This window comes from Lepidochelys kempii, chromosome 6 (genome assembly GCF_965140265.1).
Source record: "Lepidochelys kempii isolate rLepKem1 chromosome 6, rLepKem1.hap2, whole genome shotgun sequence".
In the NCBI taxonomy this organism is placed as follows: Eukaryota; Metazoa; Chordata; order Testudines; family Cheloniidae; genus Lepidochelys; species Lepidochelys kempii.
Window position 1 is genome coordinate 64,443,763 of NC_133261.1, and position 18,496 is coordinate 64,462,258.

Consider the following 18,496-nt stretch of genomic DNA (forward strand, 5'->3'; position numbering starts at 1 on the left):
AGAGCATAAGCTTTCGTGAGCTACAGCTCACTTCATCAGATGCATGCATCTGATGAAGTGAGCTGTAGCTCACGAAAGCCTATGCTCTAATAAATTGGTTAGTCTCTAAGGTGCCACAAGTACTCCTTTTCTTATTTCTAGACAGCAAGAATAAACGGGAGAATGATCCATCCTGTGCATTTTGTGACTGAACTGGTTTTGGTCTGTCTACACCAGGTCTGTTTCTGCATTGACATGAATAAACTGAATAGCACTGGTTCGTGCAAAGGCAATGGGAGTACTCTCGTGAACAAGTGCTAGGCAGCAGGAGTCAGAGCTGCAGAACTGGGCACTTAGTAAGCTCTGGGGTAGGGACTGTGGGTCTTCTGAGCATGTGCTTAAGTGTTCTCCTCCCACACTGTATAACTCTAAAGAAATAATGAATAAGTAGAAGATAATCTTGAGAGATCTAATGAATAGAGACTCTGAGATTTACCTTCGTTTTTCAACTGGCTGAATAATCTGAAACTTTTTGCTACTGTGTAAAACTGTTTGCTGAAGATACATGTGGCAGGCTGCCTTGGGTTACCAAGAGAAACTGTTGTGCCGATTCCTGTTCAGGAATTTGCTGAATGGGTCCTGTCCTTTACCTAGCAGGAGTCCAGCAAAGTCATCCAAATGATGAGGGATTTACACTGACAAAAGCTGTTAAGTATTCTATCCTCCACCATTCACATCAGGTTAATTCCCCACTGGTTTGCCCTTAGGCATGCTAATTACTATTAAATTCTTGATGGTAATTGATCTGCTTGACATTAGAACACTTTGCTCCTTCAAAATCTCATTTGTTGTTGCTGTTGTACTTTGTTTCTTTGTGACAATCTTCCTCTGGAGCCTCAGTTTAGTGGAAGCTCCTTGAATGAGTGCAGTGAGACTCGATGTTCATGCAAGTAACTCTCAGCTTTATTATCACCATTTTATTATTTGTATTCCAGTTAGGGTGACCGGACAGCAAGTGTGAAAAATTGAGATGGGGGTGGGGCGTAATAGGCGCCTATATAAGAAAAAGCCCCAAATATTGGGACTGTCCCTATAAAATCGGGACATCTGGTCACCCTAATTCCAATAATAGCACCAAGAGGCCCCAGCCAAGATCAGGGCCCTCTTGTGCCAGGCACTGTATATATACATAGTGAGAGAGAGTCCCTGCCTTGAAGAGTTCACATTCAAATAGACAGGAAAAAAGGTGGGAAGGGAAACATAGGCATGGAGAGATTAAGTTACTTGGCCAAGGTCATACAGCAGGCACAGCTGATATTATCATAGAATCATAGGGTTGGAAGGGACCTCAGGAGGTCATCTAGTCCAACCCCCTGTTCAGAGCAGGACCAACACCCACTAAATCATTAGAACAGGAACAGGCAAACTTTTTGGCCTGAGGGCCCCATCAGGGTATGGAAATTGTATGGCGGGCCATGAATGCTCACGAAATTGGGGGTAGGGGTGCGGGAGGGGGTGAGGGCTCTGGCTGGGGGTGCTGGCTTTGGGTTTGGTCCAGAAATTAGGAGTTCAGGGTGCAGAAGGGGGCTCCGGGGTGTGGTGTGTGTGGGGGTGAGGGCTCCGGGGTGGGGCTGGGGGGTTTGGGTGCAGGAGGGGCTCCAGGCTGGGACCAAGGCATTCGGAGGGTGGGGGGAGATCAGGCTGGGGCAGGGGTACGGGGGAGGGGTGTGGGCTCTGCGGTGGCCAGAGACGAGGTGTTTGGGGTTTGGAGGGGGATAAGGGATGGGGCAGGCTGTTGGGGTACTGGGCGGGCTGAAGGCTCTGACTGCATGTGCAGGTCTGGGGTGGGGCTGGGGATGAGGGGGCTCTGGGCTGGGATTGAGGGGTTCAGAGGGCAGGAGGGGTTCAGAGATCAGGGCTGTGGCAGGGGATTGGGGAGCGGGGGGCGCTCAGGAGTGCAGGCTCCGGGCGGTGCTTACCGCAAGTAGCTCCCAGAAGCATGTCCCCGCTCTGGCTCTGAGGGAACTGCGGCCAACGGGAGCTGCAGGGGCGGCACCTGCGGATGGGGCAGCGCGCAGAGCTGCCTGGCTATGCCTTCGCGTACTACGTAGGAGCCAAAGGGGGGTATTGCTGGCTGCTTCCTGGGAGCCACGTGGTGTGGGGCAAGCCCCTGGCCCCGACCTTGCTCCCTGGCTGGAGTGCGGCAAACTCCCGACCCTGCTCCCCAGCTGGAGCTGAGGGCCAGATTAAATGGTCTGACGGGCCCGATGTAGCCCACCCCTGTATTAGAACCTAGGTCTCCTGACTCCCAAACTGGGCCCCTATTCAAATGTGTGAAACCCCTGGAAAAGGTTAGTGAGTCACTCCTAGGCTTGGTTGAAAGGGCATTTGAAAGCTTTGTTGACCATTAGAAATATGTGGATGTTTAACACTTCTTACTCCTTTTTTTGTTTAATAAATATCTTTTGGAGAGGTAACATCAACTATGTAGTAGTGTATAGGGAAGAAGGAAGATGCGCAGTTACATGTCAGTGTTTGAAAGCTGTAAATAGGGATATCTGGGAAGTAAACAGGGGCATGCCTCTTGATCCGTTTGCTTGGATCTCCTTAACAAAATGGTTCATTCTTCTTTAATACAGAAAGAAAAGTTCAAAGAGCCCCCCAGCTGTCAAAACAGCCAAGCTCACTCTAGTAACATTGCTTCAATAACACATCCTTAAGTTCTCCAAATAACATCCACATAGACTAGGGGCTTCTGCCCTGTAGCATGGTGGTGGGGCTATGGGCTTCTGCCAGGGACAACTGGTGCCTGCTGAGAGTGGGGAGGCACAATTTAAAGGTTTGGACATTCCCCCCCTCCCCTTACTCTCAGCAGCCACTCCCTGCAGCTCCCAACCATTTGCTGCTGCCTTTTCACTGGGAGCTAACAGCTGGGCGCTGGAGGGAGGGGCCACTGCTTTAGCTCTATGGGGAGAGGGAGCAGCAAAAGCAGTGGCTCTCCCTGCAGCTCCCAGCTTGCTGGCTCCAGCAGCTGCCCTGCAGGGAGGGGGCCTGGCAGCTGCCCCATGTGACCTAGTGCGGCCAGCAAACCGTGGCAAAAATCTGGGGGACATGTGGCCCCCACACACATTGTCTCTGGCTCTTCTGCCCAGTGGGAAGGGGCGTATCGGAGCTTTAGTCCTATGGGAGGCGCCTGCCGGGGCTTGGGGCTTCAGCAGGAATGAGGCTGAAGCCACAAGCCCCAACAGAGGTCTTCCACAGGGCTGAAGCTCCGATACCCCCCTTCCCACTGGGCAGAAGCCTCGAGCCGTGGCAAGTGCCTCCTGCAGGGCTGAAGCCTCAAGACCCCTGGCAGGTGCTTCCCATAGGGCTGAAGCCTCAAGATCCCTCTCCCCACAGGGCAGAAGCCCCTAGCCCCACCGTCCTGTTGTGGAACTGAAGCCCTGAGCCTTGGACCAGCAGGGTGCACCTCCTGTGGGGCTGCAGCCCCAAGCCCTCCCCCACTCCAGCAAGGCTGAAGCCTTGAGCCCCAGCATGCGCACCCTGGCTCTTGAACCTCTGAAGATTATATGTGGCTCAGAGGGTCAGTAAGTTTGGCCACCCCTGAGGTAGACAAACACGTGATCTGGTACACAAGGAGACACTGCTGGCCAAAACCAGGCTAGATTTGGCAATTGTAGAATGAATATAAAATAAAAATGGCAAACCTTTTACCTCTTGACAGCCAGGCACCTCTAGCCTACAGGAATATAGCAGCTCTCCTTGACTCATGGGCATATCAGAATTTATTATTCCTTTTGGCTTCTAAATTAAATTATTGTGCATGCCATATTATATGTGGAGCTGGCAGCACTGCCTATTATTACAGTTCCCCAACACTTCCCATTATAAGACCCTCTTTTCAGTTGCTTATAATTTTGCTAAAATTTGGGCTAAAATATTTCATACCAGCTAATTTATAAGCTGATCTCGTGAGTATGATTATGTCTCCCTTTAGTCACTGGTCCTAGCAACTACACAGCCTATTATTGCTACCTCTTAGCCATACCCCTGTCTGCCCCCCCGGATCTGGCAGCCAGGACCAGCGGGTGGGGAGCCAGAGGGCCAGGCCCCAGGGCACTGGAGGCTGGCAGCAGAGCCCTGGCGAAAAGCTGAGGGTGCTGCAGCATGCCCTGCACCCTCATCCCTGCGCCTATGCTTGTAGGTAAAGGAGTTCTCTTTTAGCTTGAGCATTAGGGACCTGTGCTTTTGTTGTTGAAGGCCTGAGGTTCCATACCTACTGATGACCATGGTGTCTGTATGTGTATGTGAACTTAGTTTGTTTTGCACACCCACATAGGGCCAGAATAAGGGAGCCCTAACTGCTGGAGGCATATGATTATGTCAGAATCTTAAGAAAAACTTGAAAATCTGACCCAAATGTAATCAACACAGTGATATCTGCCCACAGCTGCAGATGGCCTGGAATAGTAGCTCTGAGAGGGATGAACTGCCCTATGCATCTTAATGGGGTATTAACTGCAAACTTCACTGCTCTGGGAGAACCCTGCCAACACCACCTTACACTGGTGTGGACAGGAGGAGAAGAGTGCTATAAATCCAGCCCATGCCCCTTGCAGATACCCCTATATACTGGGGGATTTGCTGCTGCTGCTGCAGCTATCCTGCCTTTCTGGAGGAAGAGAGAGAACGCTGCTTCTCCTGAGGTGAGGGGGAACTCTGCATCTGGAGAAGACAAGGAGACCTGTGCTACTGCCACTCTGGGAGAAGTGGGGGGCCCTTGTTATTGCCATGCCAAGTGGGCAATGGGGCTGTGATAGCGCATCCCAGATTGCCTTAATCTGGCCCTGGGTATCTCTATACCCTGCCCACTCCAGTGGAATATGCAAACAGCTTTCCCTCCCTTCTCCAGCCTTTTTCATTGCAAGCCCATCTTAAAGTCCATTTTTGACTGCAGACTTTTTTACTACACTAGGTGGCACTCTTTCTCCATTTCAGAGGAGCAGCCGTGTTCGTCTGTATCCGCAAAAAGAAAAGGAGTACTTGTGGCACCTTAGAGACTAACCAATTTATTTGTGCATGAGCTTTCGTGAGCTACAGCTCACTTCATTGGATGCATGCAAATAAATGCTCAAATAAATTGGTTAGCCTCTAAGGTGCCACAAGTACTCCTTTTCTTTCTCCATTTCATCTCCCATCTCCTTATTCTGCTAGTTACTATCTAAGGCTGTATCTCTGTATTTGACACATTGCGTGCTCTTTTACCTATTCCTTAAATCCTCTGTGGTATTTCTCATTTAAGACAACTCCTTTCTTTCTTAGTGTGAACTCCATGTTCCATTCACTTTTTTTGATTGTATATTTGTTGGCTTTCTCATGGCTAAGGCTACATTTTAGTCACAGGTATTTTTAGTAAGTCATTGACAGGTCACGGGCAGTAAACAAAAATTCACAGCCCGTGACCTGTCAATGACTTGTGCTATACCCCTGATTAAATCTTGGGAGTGGGGCTGTGGGTGCTGCGGGGGCGAGACCTGGGGGGGGGTGTCATGGGTGCTGGGGGAGTGCGGGTGCTTGTGAGGGGCAGCCTGGGGGGCTCCATGAGTGCTGTGGGGGAAGGGCAGTCTAGGGGGCGCTGTAGGTGCTTGGATGGGAGCAACCCAGGACCCCAGCTAGTGCTGTGATGGGGGGAGTTGGTGGAGCTGGCAGGCTCCCTACTCGGCTTCTCGGAAGCAGCGAAGTGGCAACATGTCTCCCCCGAAGCTCCTAGCTCCGTGCGCTGGCAGCTCCACAGCTCCCATTGGCCGGGATCCGCGGCAAATGGGAGCTGTGGGGACATTGCCTGCAGGCAGAGGCAGTGCATGGAGCTAGGAGCTGAGGCAGGGAGGGACATGTTGCCGCTTTTGGGGAGTCCCCCCCAAGGTAAGTGCCGCCCAGTGCCCTCATGCCCTCTTGTGCCCCTAAGTCCTCTCCCACACCCAAACTCCTGCTACTTTTGGCCCGAGACTGCCCCAGCAGTGGGCAGTGAGACGGGCCCAGGGGCTGCCTAAGCTGCTTGGGCAGCCCCGGAGCCAGCCGCGTCGGCTGTTGCAGAAATCACGGAATCCGTGACTAACTCGCAGCCTTACTCATGGCCTCTTGCTATATCATATCTTTCACCATGTTTTTATGACTTGCTGCAGATATGGATTAGGGGTTTGTGGGACCCTGGGCCAGAACAAGTGGGAGCCCTTCCCCACCCCTTCCGCCTGCAGTCCCCCACCCCATCATCCCTCTCTCCCGGCATTCCTGCTGGGAAAATGGGTTGGGGCATGGGGGCTTGCCCCACCCCCCCCACCTGGGGGCGCTCATTTTCAGGAGGCCCCCAATTGGCCAGGGCCCTTGGGCACAGGCCCTGTTGGCACAGCGGCTAATCCACCACTGACTTGCTGGTTTTATAAAGTATTGAACTTGCTATTGTATTTTTTTTCAATTCCACTATATTTTTTTATTGCACTACACACGCATAAACATACAGTTCATGGCATGTATCTCCCTCAATATATATTCCAAATGATGTCAACATATTTTTTCAATCAGCTAGGTTAATCTTTCGGACTAAATATTATGACAATGATTAATACTGTAGATAACACAAATAATACTCTTCACTTTTTAGGTGTCTTCCACCTGACGATTCCAAATTACATTGCAAACATTAATGAATTAAGCCTCACAAAGTAGTTGTTTTAGAGGCGTCACCGAGCAGCTAATGGATTTGTCCTAGGCTGGAGAGGGAGTCTGTGATAGGGCTGGCTGGCCATAGAAATGAAATCTCTTGACTCCAAGTCCTGAGTTTGAGTCAAAAGATAATCCTTCTCTTATTATTCATTATTACCGTAACTTTATATTTTATACTGAATGCTCCCAAATGATTTGTAGACTGTACATACAGGGGTTGTATATGCTAACTTACTCATGGAATGCCCGAACTCTAGGGTAGGGCATGGCAGACACTCTGCCCCAGCAACGATATGAATGTTTTTCAGAGGGACACAGTAAAGACTAACTTTGGCAACTGAACTGCAAGGAGAATTTAAGTCAACAGAATGTGATTATCCAAATGGATTTGAACAGGATATTTTCTAGCTCCCTACTAGATCTTTTTTCATGTTGCTTTTTCTGAACAGAGGATGCCAGTAATACCAAATTGTGCAGTGGCTTTGTGAAATAGACAAATGAGGACTAATTAGAGACCAACCAAATTATTTTTATTTGTGACCTATGTCTGGGTTCTGAATCCTGTTCTCAATCATTTAGGATTTTGACCAAATAATGTGGAACTTAATGGAGATTTCCATCAATTATGTTACCATACTGTTTTTTTATGAGATTCAAATGATGAGAAATAACTTACCTGATTGTGGAGTGAATCTCATTTCTTTTAAAACTTCAGAGAGCTGGACCCCTAGAATGGTTAGTATTTAGTGTAATCTAAAGCATAATTCCTCTTTCTGTTAGCAGTTCTACTTTAATATTGTGTAATCAGTTAGAATCCAACCCTGCCTTGGTCCTTGAAGGCAACCTTTGGCTTTGCCTCCATTACTTGAATAATTTCTTTGTGGGTGTTTCCAGAATTCCCTGCAGGTTGATCTGACAATTTTCTCAAAAGTAGATTAATGTAAAGCTCTTTCCCCTCATGTTGTAATGAATCTGAATGCTTGTGAATAGATTACTCTGCCATTAGGGTCCCCCCCTTCTCAAGAAGGGAACACTCTCTTTAAAATTACCATGCAAGAATTTGCTACAGGTAGAGACAGCTACCTGCTAACTGGTTTGTACCACGATGATTATTTTATATGCATTTATAATTTGAAATTGCACCAGTGGCTCCACTGTCAGTAAACAATCTTTCAAACATTTTTATGGCTGACTGAGAACAACGCTTCCTCAGCTCTCGTCCCCTAACGCCTCTACTCTACTTGCGCTATATTGATGACATCTTCATCATCTGGGCCCATGGAAAAGAAGCCCTTGAGGAATTCCACCATCATTTCAACAATTTCCATCCCACCATCAACCACAGCCTGGACCAGTCCACACAAGAGATCCACTTCCTGGACACTATGGTGCTAATAAGCAATGGTCACATAAACACCACCGTATACCGGAAACCTACTGACCGCTATTCCTACCTACATGCCTCCAGCTTTCACCCAGACCACACCACACGATCCATTGTCTACAGCCAAGCTCTACGATACAACCGCATTTGCTCCAACCCCTCAGACAGAGACAAACACCTACAAGATCTCTATCAAGCATTCTTACAACTACAGTACCCACCTGCGGAAGTGAAGAAACATATTGACAGAGCCAGAAGAGTACCCAGAAGTCACCTACCAGAGGACAGGCCTAACAAAGAAAATAACAGAACGCCACTAGCCATCACCTTCAGCCCCCAACTAAAACCTCTCCAACGCATCATCAAGGATCTACAACCAATCCTGAAGGATGACCCATCACTCTCACAGATCTTGGGAGACAGGCCAGTCCTTGCTTACAGACAGCCCCCAAACTTGAAGCAAATACTCACCAGCAACCACACACCAGAACCGAGGAACCTAACCTTGCAACAAAGCCCGTTGCCAACTGTGTCGACATATCTATTCAGGGGACACCATCATAGGGCCTAATCACATCAGCCACACTATCAGAGGCTCGTTCACCTGCACATCTACCAATGTGATATATGCCATCATGTGCCAGCAATGCCCCTCTGCCATATACATTGGCCAAACCGGACAGTCTCTACGTAAAAGAATAAATGGACACAAATCAGATGTCAAGAATTATAACATTCAAAAACCAGTCGGAGAACACTTCAATCTCTTTGGTCACTCGATTACAGACCTAAAAGTGGAAATCCTCAACAAAAAAATTTCAGAAACAGACTCCAATGAGAGACTGCTGAATTGGAATTAATTTGCAAACTGGATACAATTAACTTAGGCTTGAATAGAGCCTGGGAGTGGATGGGTCATTACACAAAGTAAAAGTCTTTCCCCATATTTATTCCCCCCCCTCCACTCCCCACTGTTCCTAAGTCGTTCTTGTCAACTGCTGGAAATGGCCCACCTTGATTATCACTACAAAAGGTCTCTCGTCCCCCCCCCCACCGCTCTCCTGCTGGTAATAGCTCACCTTAAGTGATCACTCTCTCATTACAGTGTGTATGGTAACACCCACTGTTTCATGTTCTCTATGTACATATATCTCCCCACTGTATTTTCCACTGAATGCATCCGATGAAGTGAGCTGTAGCTCATGAAAGCTCATGCTCAAATAAATGGGTTAGTCTCTAAGGTGCCACAAGTACTCCTTTTCTTTTTGCGAATACAGACTAACACGGCTGCTATTCTGAAACCTTTCAAACTCTGTACATCTCAGTCTCCCCCATCAGAAAATGGGAATAATGCTTACCCACCTTTGTAAATCAATTTGAGATCCTCAGATTAAAGAGGCATATTAATGCTAAGTAACAGTAATCACATTTTAAAAGTACCTCCATTTTCCCAGTGTATGTAGCTTGAGCTCTGCCTTTGGACCAGTCTCTACAAGGAAAGTAACTTTAGTGGTCCCTTGACTTCTAACATTCCGAGCCTCTGGGCAGCTTCAAACCATCATGTACTTGTATATACACAACCACAGCCAAGAAATTATGGGGGAAGAGGAATTCTCTTATCTTCCACCCCTTGAAAACAAGCCGGGGCGGGTACCTTCCACTCTAGATACACTGCAGGGAGCAAAACCTCTGCACACCTCATACCCACACTTCACTGCGCGCGCCTCCCCCAGAGAACTACACTTCCCAGCACGCCCCGCGCTTGGCTAAACCATAACGCTACAGTTGATTGGTCGGTGGCTTAGGGTAACGGGCCAATCGCTACCCTGGATGTTGCTCGGTAGCTCCACCTCTGACTCGGGGAAGTGGGACACTTTGAAAAAGTTGCCAGGTCAGGGCGCGGGGCAGTTGTGGCGGTTGGATGGTGGAGCCCAAGGGGAGGGGCTCGGCGGCCCCAGGGCAGGAGGAGTGGGCTGCAGCCAGCAGTCGCCGGGCGGGGCAGGGGGAGCCTGGCTCGGCGCGGGAAGGCAGTGTGGCTGCCCTGGGGCGCCCTGCACTCCTGCAGTGTGTGTGCGGGGCATCCCCGCACTATCCCACGGGGGAAGCGGAGTCGGGGCAGAGGGAGGGGCGCCCCCCCGCCGCCTGTTCTCTTGGGGGCGCTGGGGTGTGTGCGTGGAGCGACTCGCTCATTACAGCCTTCTGGGCCATGCAAGAAGTGGGGGGTAGGTGGGGAGGCCTCTCCCCCCTCTGGGGGCATTCACAAAGGAGAGGGAACAGCTGGGTGATGCAGTTGCAGGATCCGCGCCATAAACCATGTCGGCACTAGCAGCATTAGGACCTGTAATTCGGTATCGGTGCAGCCCCGCTGGTGGAAACTGGGGTTAAACTGAGGCTATGTATGCACTACAGTTTACCTCGGTATGCGTTATGTCACCCAGGAGTGTGAATAAGACACCCCACGAATGACATAAGTTACATGACCTAAGCGCCGGTGTGGACAGCGCTATGTCTGCAGGAGTGCTTCTCCCACCAACATAGCTACTGCTGCTCTCCGGCTGGAGTAAAGAAGTGGGCGGGAGAACTCTCCGTTTGGCTTAGAGCGTCTGCCCTGACAATGCTACAGTAGCACAGCTGAGTTGCTGTAAACTCTGTAGTGTAGCCATAGCCTCAGGTGTCATTTTTGTACCATAGCATCATCTGAGTAGGGTTAAATAACATGGTGGAAGTAACACTTGAGTCCTGTCTACAGGTTCTACTGTATCCATGATGAATTATGAGTCCTGTAGACAAAACCTTAATGTCACAATGCAAACATGGCAATGAATTTTCAGAGTATCTTGGCTTTCTGGAACTCCCAATCAGTATTTTCCTTCCTTCTTGTCTCCCTGCTAATCTGTTTCATTTTTTTTTCTTCGAGGCTGCTTCGGAAGCAGCTCTTGTCCCTTTGCCTGGTGCAATGTCATGTGCCAAGGGTTATGGGTACCATTCCTGTGACTAATTGTTTTCTTGTCTTCCTGAAACTAAGACAAGTCACAGAATATCTGATCAGACACATGGGTTTTGCAAGAGCAGTGTGAGAGAGACATGAGAGACTGTTGCTACTCTAGAGCTATGCGCTGAGTGTGTGGATGTTATATTAAAATGGAAAAATATTTACTAATTTAATTCTTTTCATGGCTGTCCTTTTAACATCCTACAAATCCTATTCTACGACCAACCTTCTCTTCTCGATCTCCAGGACTTTTACTGCTTTCTCTGGAGGAACCGGAACATGTAAAGATGTATCCTCTGTAGTTGCAGGAGGAATTTAGCTCTTTAATAAAATTTCATGGCAGCCAAATGACAAAGATGTATGTTTTGAGCTCTAAAACCCTATAGTGAGATACATAACAATGAACTCCATTGACAGTTTCTGCACTGCATGAGTCTTCACACAATACTAACATAACCCCAAGGCTTGACCCACCATGCACCAAGATCAGTGGGATACCTGAGGGACGTTCAGAAGAGCCAGTCTCTTTGAAGTCCTTGTTATGAACCCCAGGATATTATGTGTGAAAGAATAAAATGATTGAATATATGTGTAGATAGGAAGACAAATGTGTATAGTTGCTTTAGACGATCTGTGACATCTGCTTTTCAATTGCCAGGCATACTGGTATCTTTTATGCCCTGGTTGAGAGATTAAAGAACATGAAAAATGGTACAATTGTAATATCCCAGCTAATTAATAGATTTAAAGGCCAGAAGGGGCCATTGTTATCTTCATGTCTGAGGTGCAGAACACAGGCCATAGGACTTCCTTGAATTCCTTCTTCGCGTCCAATAGCTGTGGCTGAACTAGATCATATCTTTAAGAAAAACAACTAATCTGGATTTAAAAATTGCAAGCGATAAAGAATCCACCACAACCCCTGGAAAAATGGTCTAATGGTTAATTAGCCTCACTGTTAAAAACATGCACCTTTTTTCTAGCCTGAATTTGTCTAGTTTCAACTTTCAGCTATTGGATTGTGTTATACCTTTGCCTGCAAGATTGAAGAACCCTCTATTATCAAATTTCTGTTCCCCATTTAGGTACTTACAGACTCTGATCAAGTCACCCCTTAACTTTCTCTTAGATAAGCTAAATAGATCAAGCTCCTTAAATCTCTCACTGAGGCATGTTTTCCAATCCTTTAATCATTCTCGTGGCTCTTTTCTGACCTCTAATTTCTCAGCAACCTTGAATTTTGGATACACTATTCCAGTAGTGGTTGCACCAGTGCCAGATACTCTCTACTTCTACTTGGTATTACCCTACTTATACATCCCAGGATTTTATTAGTCCTTTTAGTTACAGCATTGCAGTGGGAACTCATGTTCAGATGATTATCTTCTATGGACCCCCCCCCCAAAATCTCTTTCAGTCACTGCTTCCCAGAATAGAGTCCCTAATCCTGTATGTATGACCTACTTTCTTTGTTCCTAGGTGCATGGCCTTGCATTTGGCTATTTATGGGTAATTGTTATTTAACAGGAGTTGCTCTGTGATCACTTACACACTCCAATAGTACAAAGATTTGTAATGTCTGATATATTTCCATTCTTTAGAGTAGAGAGTGTGTGTTTGTGTGTTGGTATTGTTTGTGTTGGTATTGCAAACTGCTTTTCTAGATTTGTTTTGCTGTACTGTGTGATTGTTTTTCTGTTCACCAGATGTGGGAGCATGGCCACTAAGAAATTAAGAAGAGCAGGGTTATCTCAGGAACTTTGTGACAGGTTGAGTCGGCATCAGATCAATACCTGTCAGGTGAGACTTTCGCTTAATAGATTTATTTTACGTTGGGTTATGTGGCACTTTGACACATGTATGGCCTGCTGCCTTGTAAAAGTGTAGTCTTGAATGTGTGCAGAAATATAACTTCCCCACAAGTTCATACTTTACATTTATATAGAGCCTTTCATCCCAAAGATCCTAAAGTAATGTAGAGATCACTTCTGTCACCAGTGAAATTCAGCTGCCACTTGGGTGGAGCAAGACAATTGTTTAACTACGTACAGCAACACAGTACAAAAGGAAGTGAAGATGGTCAGATTAAACTGAAACTAAAAGTGACGTTTTCGCATTCTCTTCTCAAATCAGAGTTGTTAATCTGGTGTTCTGTGACTTTGTCTGATACAGGATGATTCAGGGCTAGATCCTGCAAGTGTCTGTATGAATGGATCCATAAGCAGATCCAGGGTCTCTGTGCAGAGGCTGCAGTCCTCTGACATGAATCCAATTGTAGGATCTGGCCCTAAGTCTGATAATCAGAAGATGAGACATCATTTGAGGTGGTCTGTGATCATTTTTCAGTTAAGGCAGAGGCTTGTGAGGAAGGCAATATTGTTGTTTCATACCACCCCAAAATGACAATAACTGAATACTTAATTTCTTCCGCCCTCCCCACACCCACTCAGCCCTTTAAAATGTGAGGCAGCATTAATGCCTTCTATAATTCCATTGTCTTCAGTTGAATTGTATCATGGGAGAATTTGGAATATGAACTGATTCTTTATAAATATATTAAATGAATGAAATCTCTTTTCCCCCTTCAGTCCCCAGATTGAACTCTGTTCCTTTTAATCATCTTTCAGGACTTTCTGTGTCTTTCACTCTTGGAGCTAATGAAAGTGACTGGACAAAGTTATTGGAATGTACGGAAGCTTCTTTGCAAAGTCAGCTTAGCTTGTGCTCCCAAAATGCAGACTGTAAGTATCCTTGCGGTGATACTGTTATGAAATCTGACTACAGTCAGTTTTATTTTTACCTAGCAAGGGTATAGTGTAGTATAGGTTTGTTGCAAATAAAATGAGATGGTGTGCCATCCAAGATGTAAACAGTGGGATTCCATTATAAGGATCAAGTCAGGCTATGCCTGTGTTCATTGCTAAATTCAGATCCATAAGACAATGAATTTCTCACTTCAGAAGTGTATAAAAAGAAAATTTTCTTGTCAGAATACAGTGAGTTCAGCTAGGCATTTTAGTGCTTAAGCAGGTTGCTCAGGTTATTACAATAGGATATAAGTAGCACTTCTACAAATGATGTATGTATGCTGAGAGCCACTCAAGAAGATAAGGAATTCTTTCCTACCTTTGAGAATATCAAAGATATTGCTGCTTCCAATCTGAGCCTTACAACTGAAAGTGCCATTGATTAGTGTAGGTGAAGGGTAGGAACATCAGTGCCCATAGAAACTGGTTTTTAGAAAGTAATGTTAGTGCCATAGAGCAGAGTGATCATTAAAGCTATATTCTGCTCATTTTGGAGAATCTCATATTCTCTCATCCTAGGCAAATGGGAATGTGAAGTGGCATGAAGATGATGCATCTGGTGTTAGAGAGTTGGTGAGAGTGGAGGGAAGGAGACAGAAGGTGTGGGCTGCACTCCTGTTGACTGGATTATTTTGGCTACTGTAAGAGAACATGTCTGAATAAGACTGTTGTTGTGTCCTTCCAGCCAGAAAGAAAAGATGCTAATGATGGTAGCCCTCTTGTGGCAGGAGTGGGGAGATAGGGCAGAGAAAACAGGGTGTCAAGATAGTGCAGGTCCAGGTAACTTTTGCTGCAGTTTAAGAATTGGCCAAGAAGCTCTCCAGATAATCAATGTGAATTTTTAATAAATCTTGGGCAACTGGGGAAGTTGCAGAGGACTGGAAGAAAGCCAATGTTGTGCCAGTATTCAAAAGTTAAATGGGCTGACCTGGCTAGCCTGACCTTGATCCGAGGAAAAAATAATGCAGTGGCTGATATGGGATCCTATCAGCAAAGGAAGGAAATATAATTAATGCCAATCTGCATGTATTCTTGAAAAACGGGTCTTGTCAAATGAACATGAAATTGTTCTTTTATCAACCACACTTGCAACCTTGTGAAAGGTAACTACTAATATAATGAACTTTTGTAAGGCATTTAACTTGGTGTCACATAAAATTCAGATTAAAATTAGCACTATACAAAATCTAAATAGCACATATTAAATGGATTAAAACTGGCTGATAAATCTCAATGAGTAACTGTTAACTAGGAATCATCAAGTGGTGAGGGTGTTTCTAGTGGGGTCCCACAGGGATTGGTTTTCAGACCATCCTTATTGAATATTTTTATCAACAAGTCTGGGGTGTATTTTGTCAAACAGTGGTTCTGCAAAGGATTTGGGGTCTTGGTGGATAAGCAACTGAACAGGAACTCATAGTGTGATGCTGTGGCTAGTGTGATCCTTGAATGAAAAAAACAAATACTGAGTATGGGTAAGAAGGTGGTAGTCGTAACAACATTGTTCTATACTGGGGTGGGCAAACTTTTTGGCCCAAGGGCCACATCTGGGTATGGAAATTGTATGGCGGGTCATGAATGCTCATGAAATTGTGGGTTGGGGTGCAGGATGGGGTGAGGGCTCCCGCTGGGAGTGTGGGCTCTGGGGTGGGATCAAGGGGTTCAGGACTGGGGGTTGGGTCGCGGGAGGGGGTCAGGGGTGCAAGCTCCAGGTGGTGCTTACCTCAAGCAGCTCCCAGAAGCAGAAGCATGTCCCCACTCTGGCTGCTACACGTAGGCATGGCCGGGCAGCTCTACGTGCTGCCCTGTCCGTAGGCACTGCCCCTGTAGTTCCCACTGACTGCGGTTCCATGGAACCATTGGTGGTGCTTGGGATGGGAGCAGCATGTGGAGCCCCCTGACTGCCCCTATGCGTAGGAGTCAGAGCAGGGACATGCCGCTGCTTCCAGGAGCCATACGGAGTGCGGCAAGCCCCCGATCCCGCTCCCCGCCTGGAGCGCTGGAGTGGAGCAAGTCCTGGACTCCGCTCCCTGATGGGAGCTCGAGGGCTGGATTAAAACGTCTGAAGGGCTGGATGTGGCCCCTGGGTCGTAGTTTGCTCAACTCTGTTCTATACAGACATACTACTAGAGTTCTGTGCCCAAAGATATTGAAAAATTAGAGAGGATTTAGAAAAGAGTAACAAAAATGGTTTGCGGTCTGGAAAATTCCACTCAGAATGGGAGACTTAAGGAGCTGAATCTATTGAGTTCATCAAAGGAAAAGTTAAGAGGTGATTTGATTGGTGGCCAAGAAGTACCTATAAAGAGAGAAGTTATCTGATATTAGAAAACTCTAATTGAGCCTGCAAAAGCATAACAAGATCCAGTGGTTGGAGTTGAAGTCAAAAAAATTCAAAGGGGAAATAAGATGGAAAATTTTTAACAATGAACAGACTAAGGGATGTGGTAAATTCTCTTTCACTTGGAATCTTTAAATGAAGACTGAATGTCTTTCTAAAAGATATGTTAACAAAGCCACAATTTCTTAGATTCAATACAGGAACTATTGGATGAAATTCTATGGCCTGTGTTATGCAGGAAGTCAGATTAGATTATCATAATGATCCCTTTTGACATTAGAATCTATATGAGGCAGATCCACAGCTAGTGTAAAATGTCATCGTTTAAAAAAAGACAAATTTTGTATTAATGAAAAAATGTGTGCAAATTCCTTATCACTCCATGCATTCCTTTTTCCAATTAACCTGAACCCAAATCCATCAGGACGTCACTGGAGCCAGTTTTGCTTTGTGGTGTTTTGTGCCCTGAAAAGATCAAAACAGATGTTTTTCATGTACTTGGTACAGTTCAACTCTCTAGAACCTTTTGGCTGAGGATCTCCAAGTTCTTTTCAACTATTAACTGGTTAAGCCTGCTGTCCAGTATATGGGGAAACTGAGGCATAAAAAAGGGTGAGTGACTGGCCTCATATCTTAAGTCAGCTGGAAGAAGAACCCAAATTTCCTGCCAGTCCGGTGCCATACTCACTAGATCAGGCTCACAAAACCCAAAAGCTATGCTTGGCTCTGGTATTGACCTAGGCTTGTTCAAACAGTTTACAAATCTTAATGAACCTTTCAGTGAACTCGAATGGTTTTGAGATGCCAAGTTCAAAATCAGCCAAATTCTTGGTTTTGGGTTTCATTGTGAATGCTTTGCACAGCTCTGCTGACCACAGGGTTAGTATTTCCTTGTTCAAAAGTAGTAGTTTGGCAGATCAAAAGCAGCACGTGTTGGCCAGGGGAAAAAAAGCCATCACTTTTGCAAAGTTATTGTAAAGTGCTTTTTATAATTTGACATTGTGATGTGGGAGAAAAGTTCAAAGCTAGAGTGCAAAAGCCTCAGTGTATACAGTAAACTCCTTTAAATCTACTTAGTGGTGTCTGCATTTAAGTGTGGTGGAGACTCAGGTGAAGAAAGAACACAGGGAAGGATGAGAATATAGTTTAGGATTTGAACAGTAAACTTGTGGGCAAGTATTAAATCATGCTAGATTGTTGGGGAGCAAATGCCAGAAATTTCTCTTGTCAGCTGAATAAAACTTTTTGTGTGTGTGTGTGTTAATTTTTGCTGTTATAGGCTTATGAGATGAAAATGAAAAGGGCTATCAATCCATCCTCAGCCTTCTTATCCACTACCCTAGATGGTTTGGATAAAGCCCTGCATGGTGGAGTGGCCTGTGGATCCCTCACAGAGGTAAAATTAATATTTACAGTTTTTACTGCAGTAGCACCTAAATGCCACAACCTTTAGTGGGGGTCCATTTGGGCATTATATAAATGTATAATAAATGACAGTTCTTGACCCAAAGAGCTTTCAGTCTAAAATGTATATGTGGGACTCTTCACTCGTACAGTATGTTAAATATATTTTGCTTCCACTTTTCAAGGTAGGTAGGACAACAATATTTAAGAGATGTTTGTGATTATCTTTTCTGCTTAAAAAATTGCTGTTTGAAAATTCTCCTAATGGTCGTAAATGATAAACACTTCATATTTTTTGTAATATGAATGCACCACTCGCTGACACTTTTGAGTGAGGAAAGTTAAATTTTGTAAACAGCTAGTCAAATGTAATTTTGTAACATGATAGAATAGGACCATAGCATATCTGTTGGTTAGAGCTCAAGACTTGAAATCATGATTTTATTCCTGATCTGACATTGACTTGTCATGTGACCTTGGCAAGTCACTCTTTCTCTGACTACCTTAGTTTACCTATCTAAGTTACTAAAGATATAATGGACCATTACAACAAACAGAAGTGTAAGAATGCAAGGATGAAAATTATTTTTATAAGGAGGATCATGTGTAGCTAAGGCTGTAAAAAAATGTTATAACTTTATTATTTGAAAAATACATATGATAATGTAATTAAAGACTGGATTGTAATGTGTATGCACAACAGGACAGAATTAAAGTTGTATGTAAACCCTTAACTTTGTCACTTTCTGACTTTTAAGTTTAACTTTAAAGTTTTCTTAACAGAGCTTTTGGCATGGCATTTCCTGTGTGTGTGTTAAGATAGAGCTTCATTATCCAGTACTTAGAAACTATGCTGTCTTGCAAAAAGT

The 18,496-nt window shown here is 45.5% G+C and overlaps 1 protein-coding gene across 8 annotated transcripts in view; it reads left to right on the top strand.

The window, feature by feature from the left end:
* The window catches only part of RAD51B (RAD51 paralog B), a 716,515-nt gene that overhangs the window by 86,801 nt on the left and 611,218 nt on the right, over positions 1 to 18,496 (top strand). For 5 of the 8 annotated variants that reach the window (XM_073348429.1, XM_073348426.1, XM_073348430.1 and 2 more), the window contains 3 exons: positions 12,782 to 12,875; positions 13,703 to 13,816; positions 17,503 to 17,619. In XM_073348429.1, the coding sequence (XP_073204530.1) occupies positions 12,792 to 12,875; positions 13,703 to 13,816; positions 17,503 to 17,619 (315 nt within the window). In that variant the 5' untranslated portion in view covers positions 12,782 to 12,791. Of the gene's footprint in view, positions 1 to 9,943; positions 9,975 to 12,781; positions 12,876 to 13,702; positions 13,817 to 17,502; positions 17,620 to 18,496 lie in introns of those variants that run through there. The other 3 variants (XM_073348425.1, XM_073348432.1, XM_073348431.1) reach the window with 1 other exon arrangement.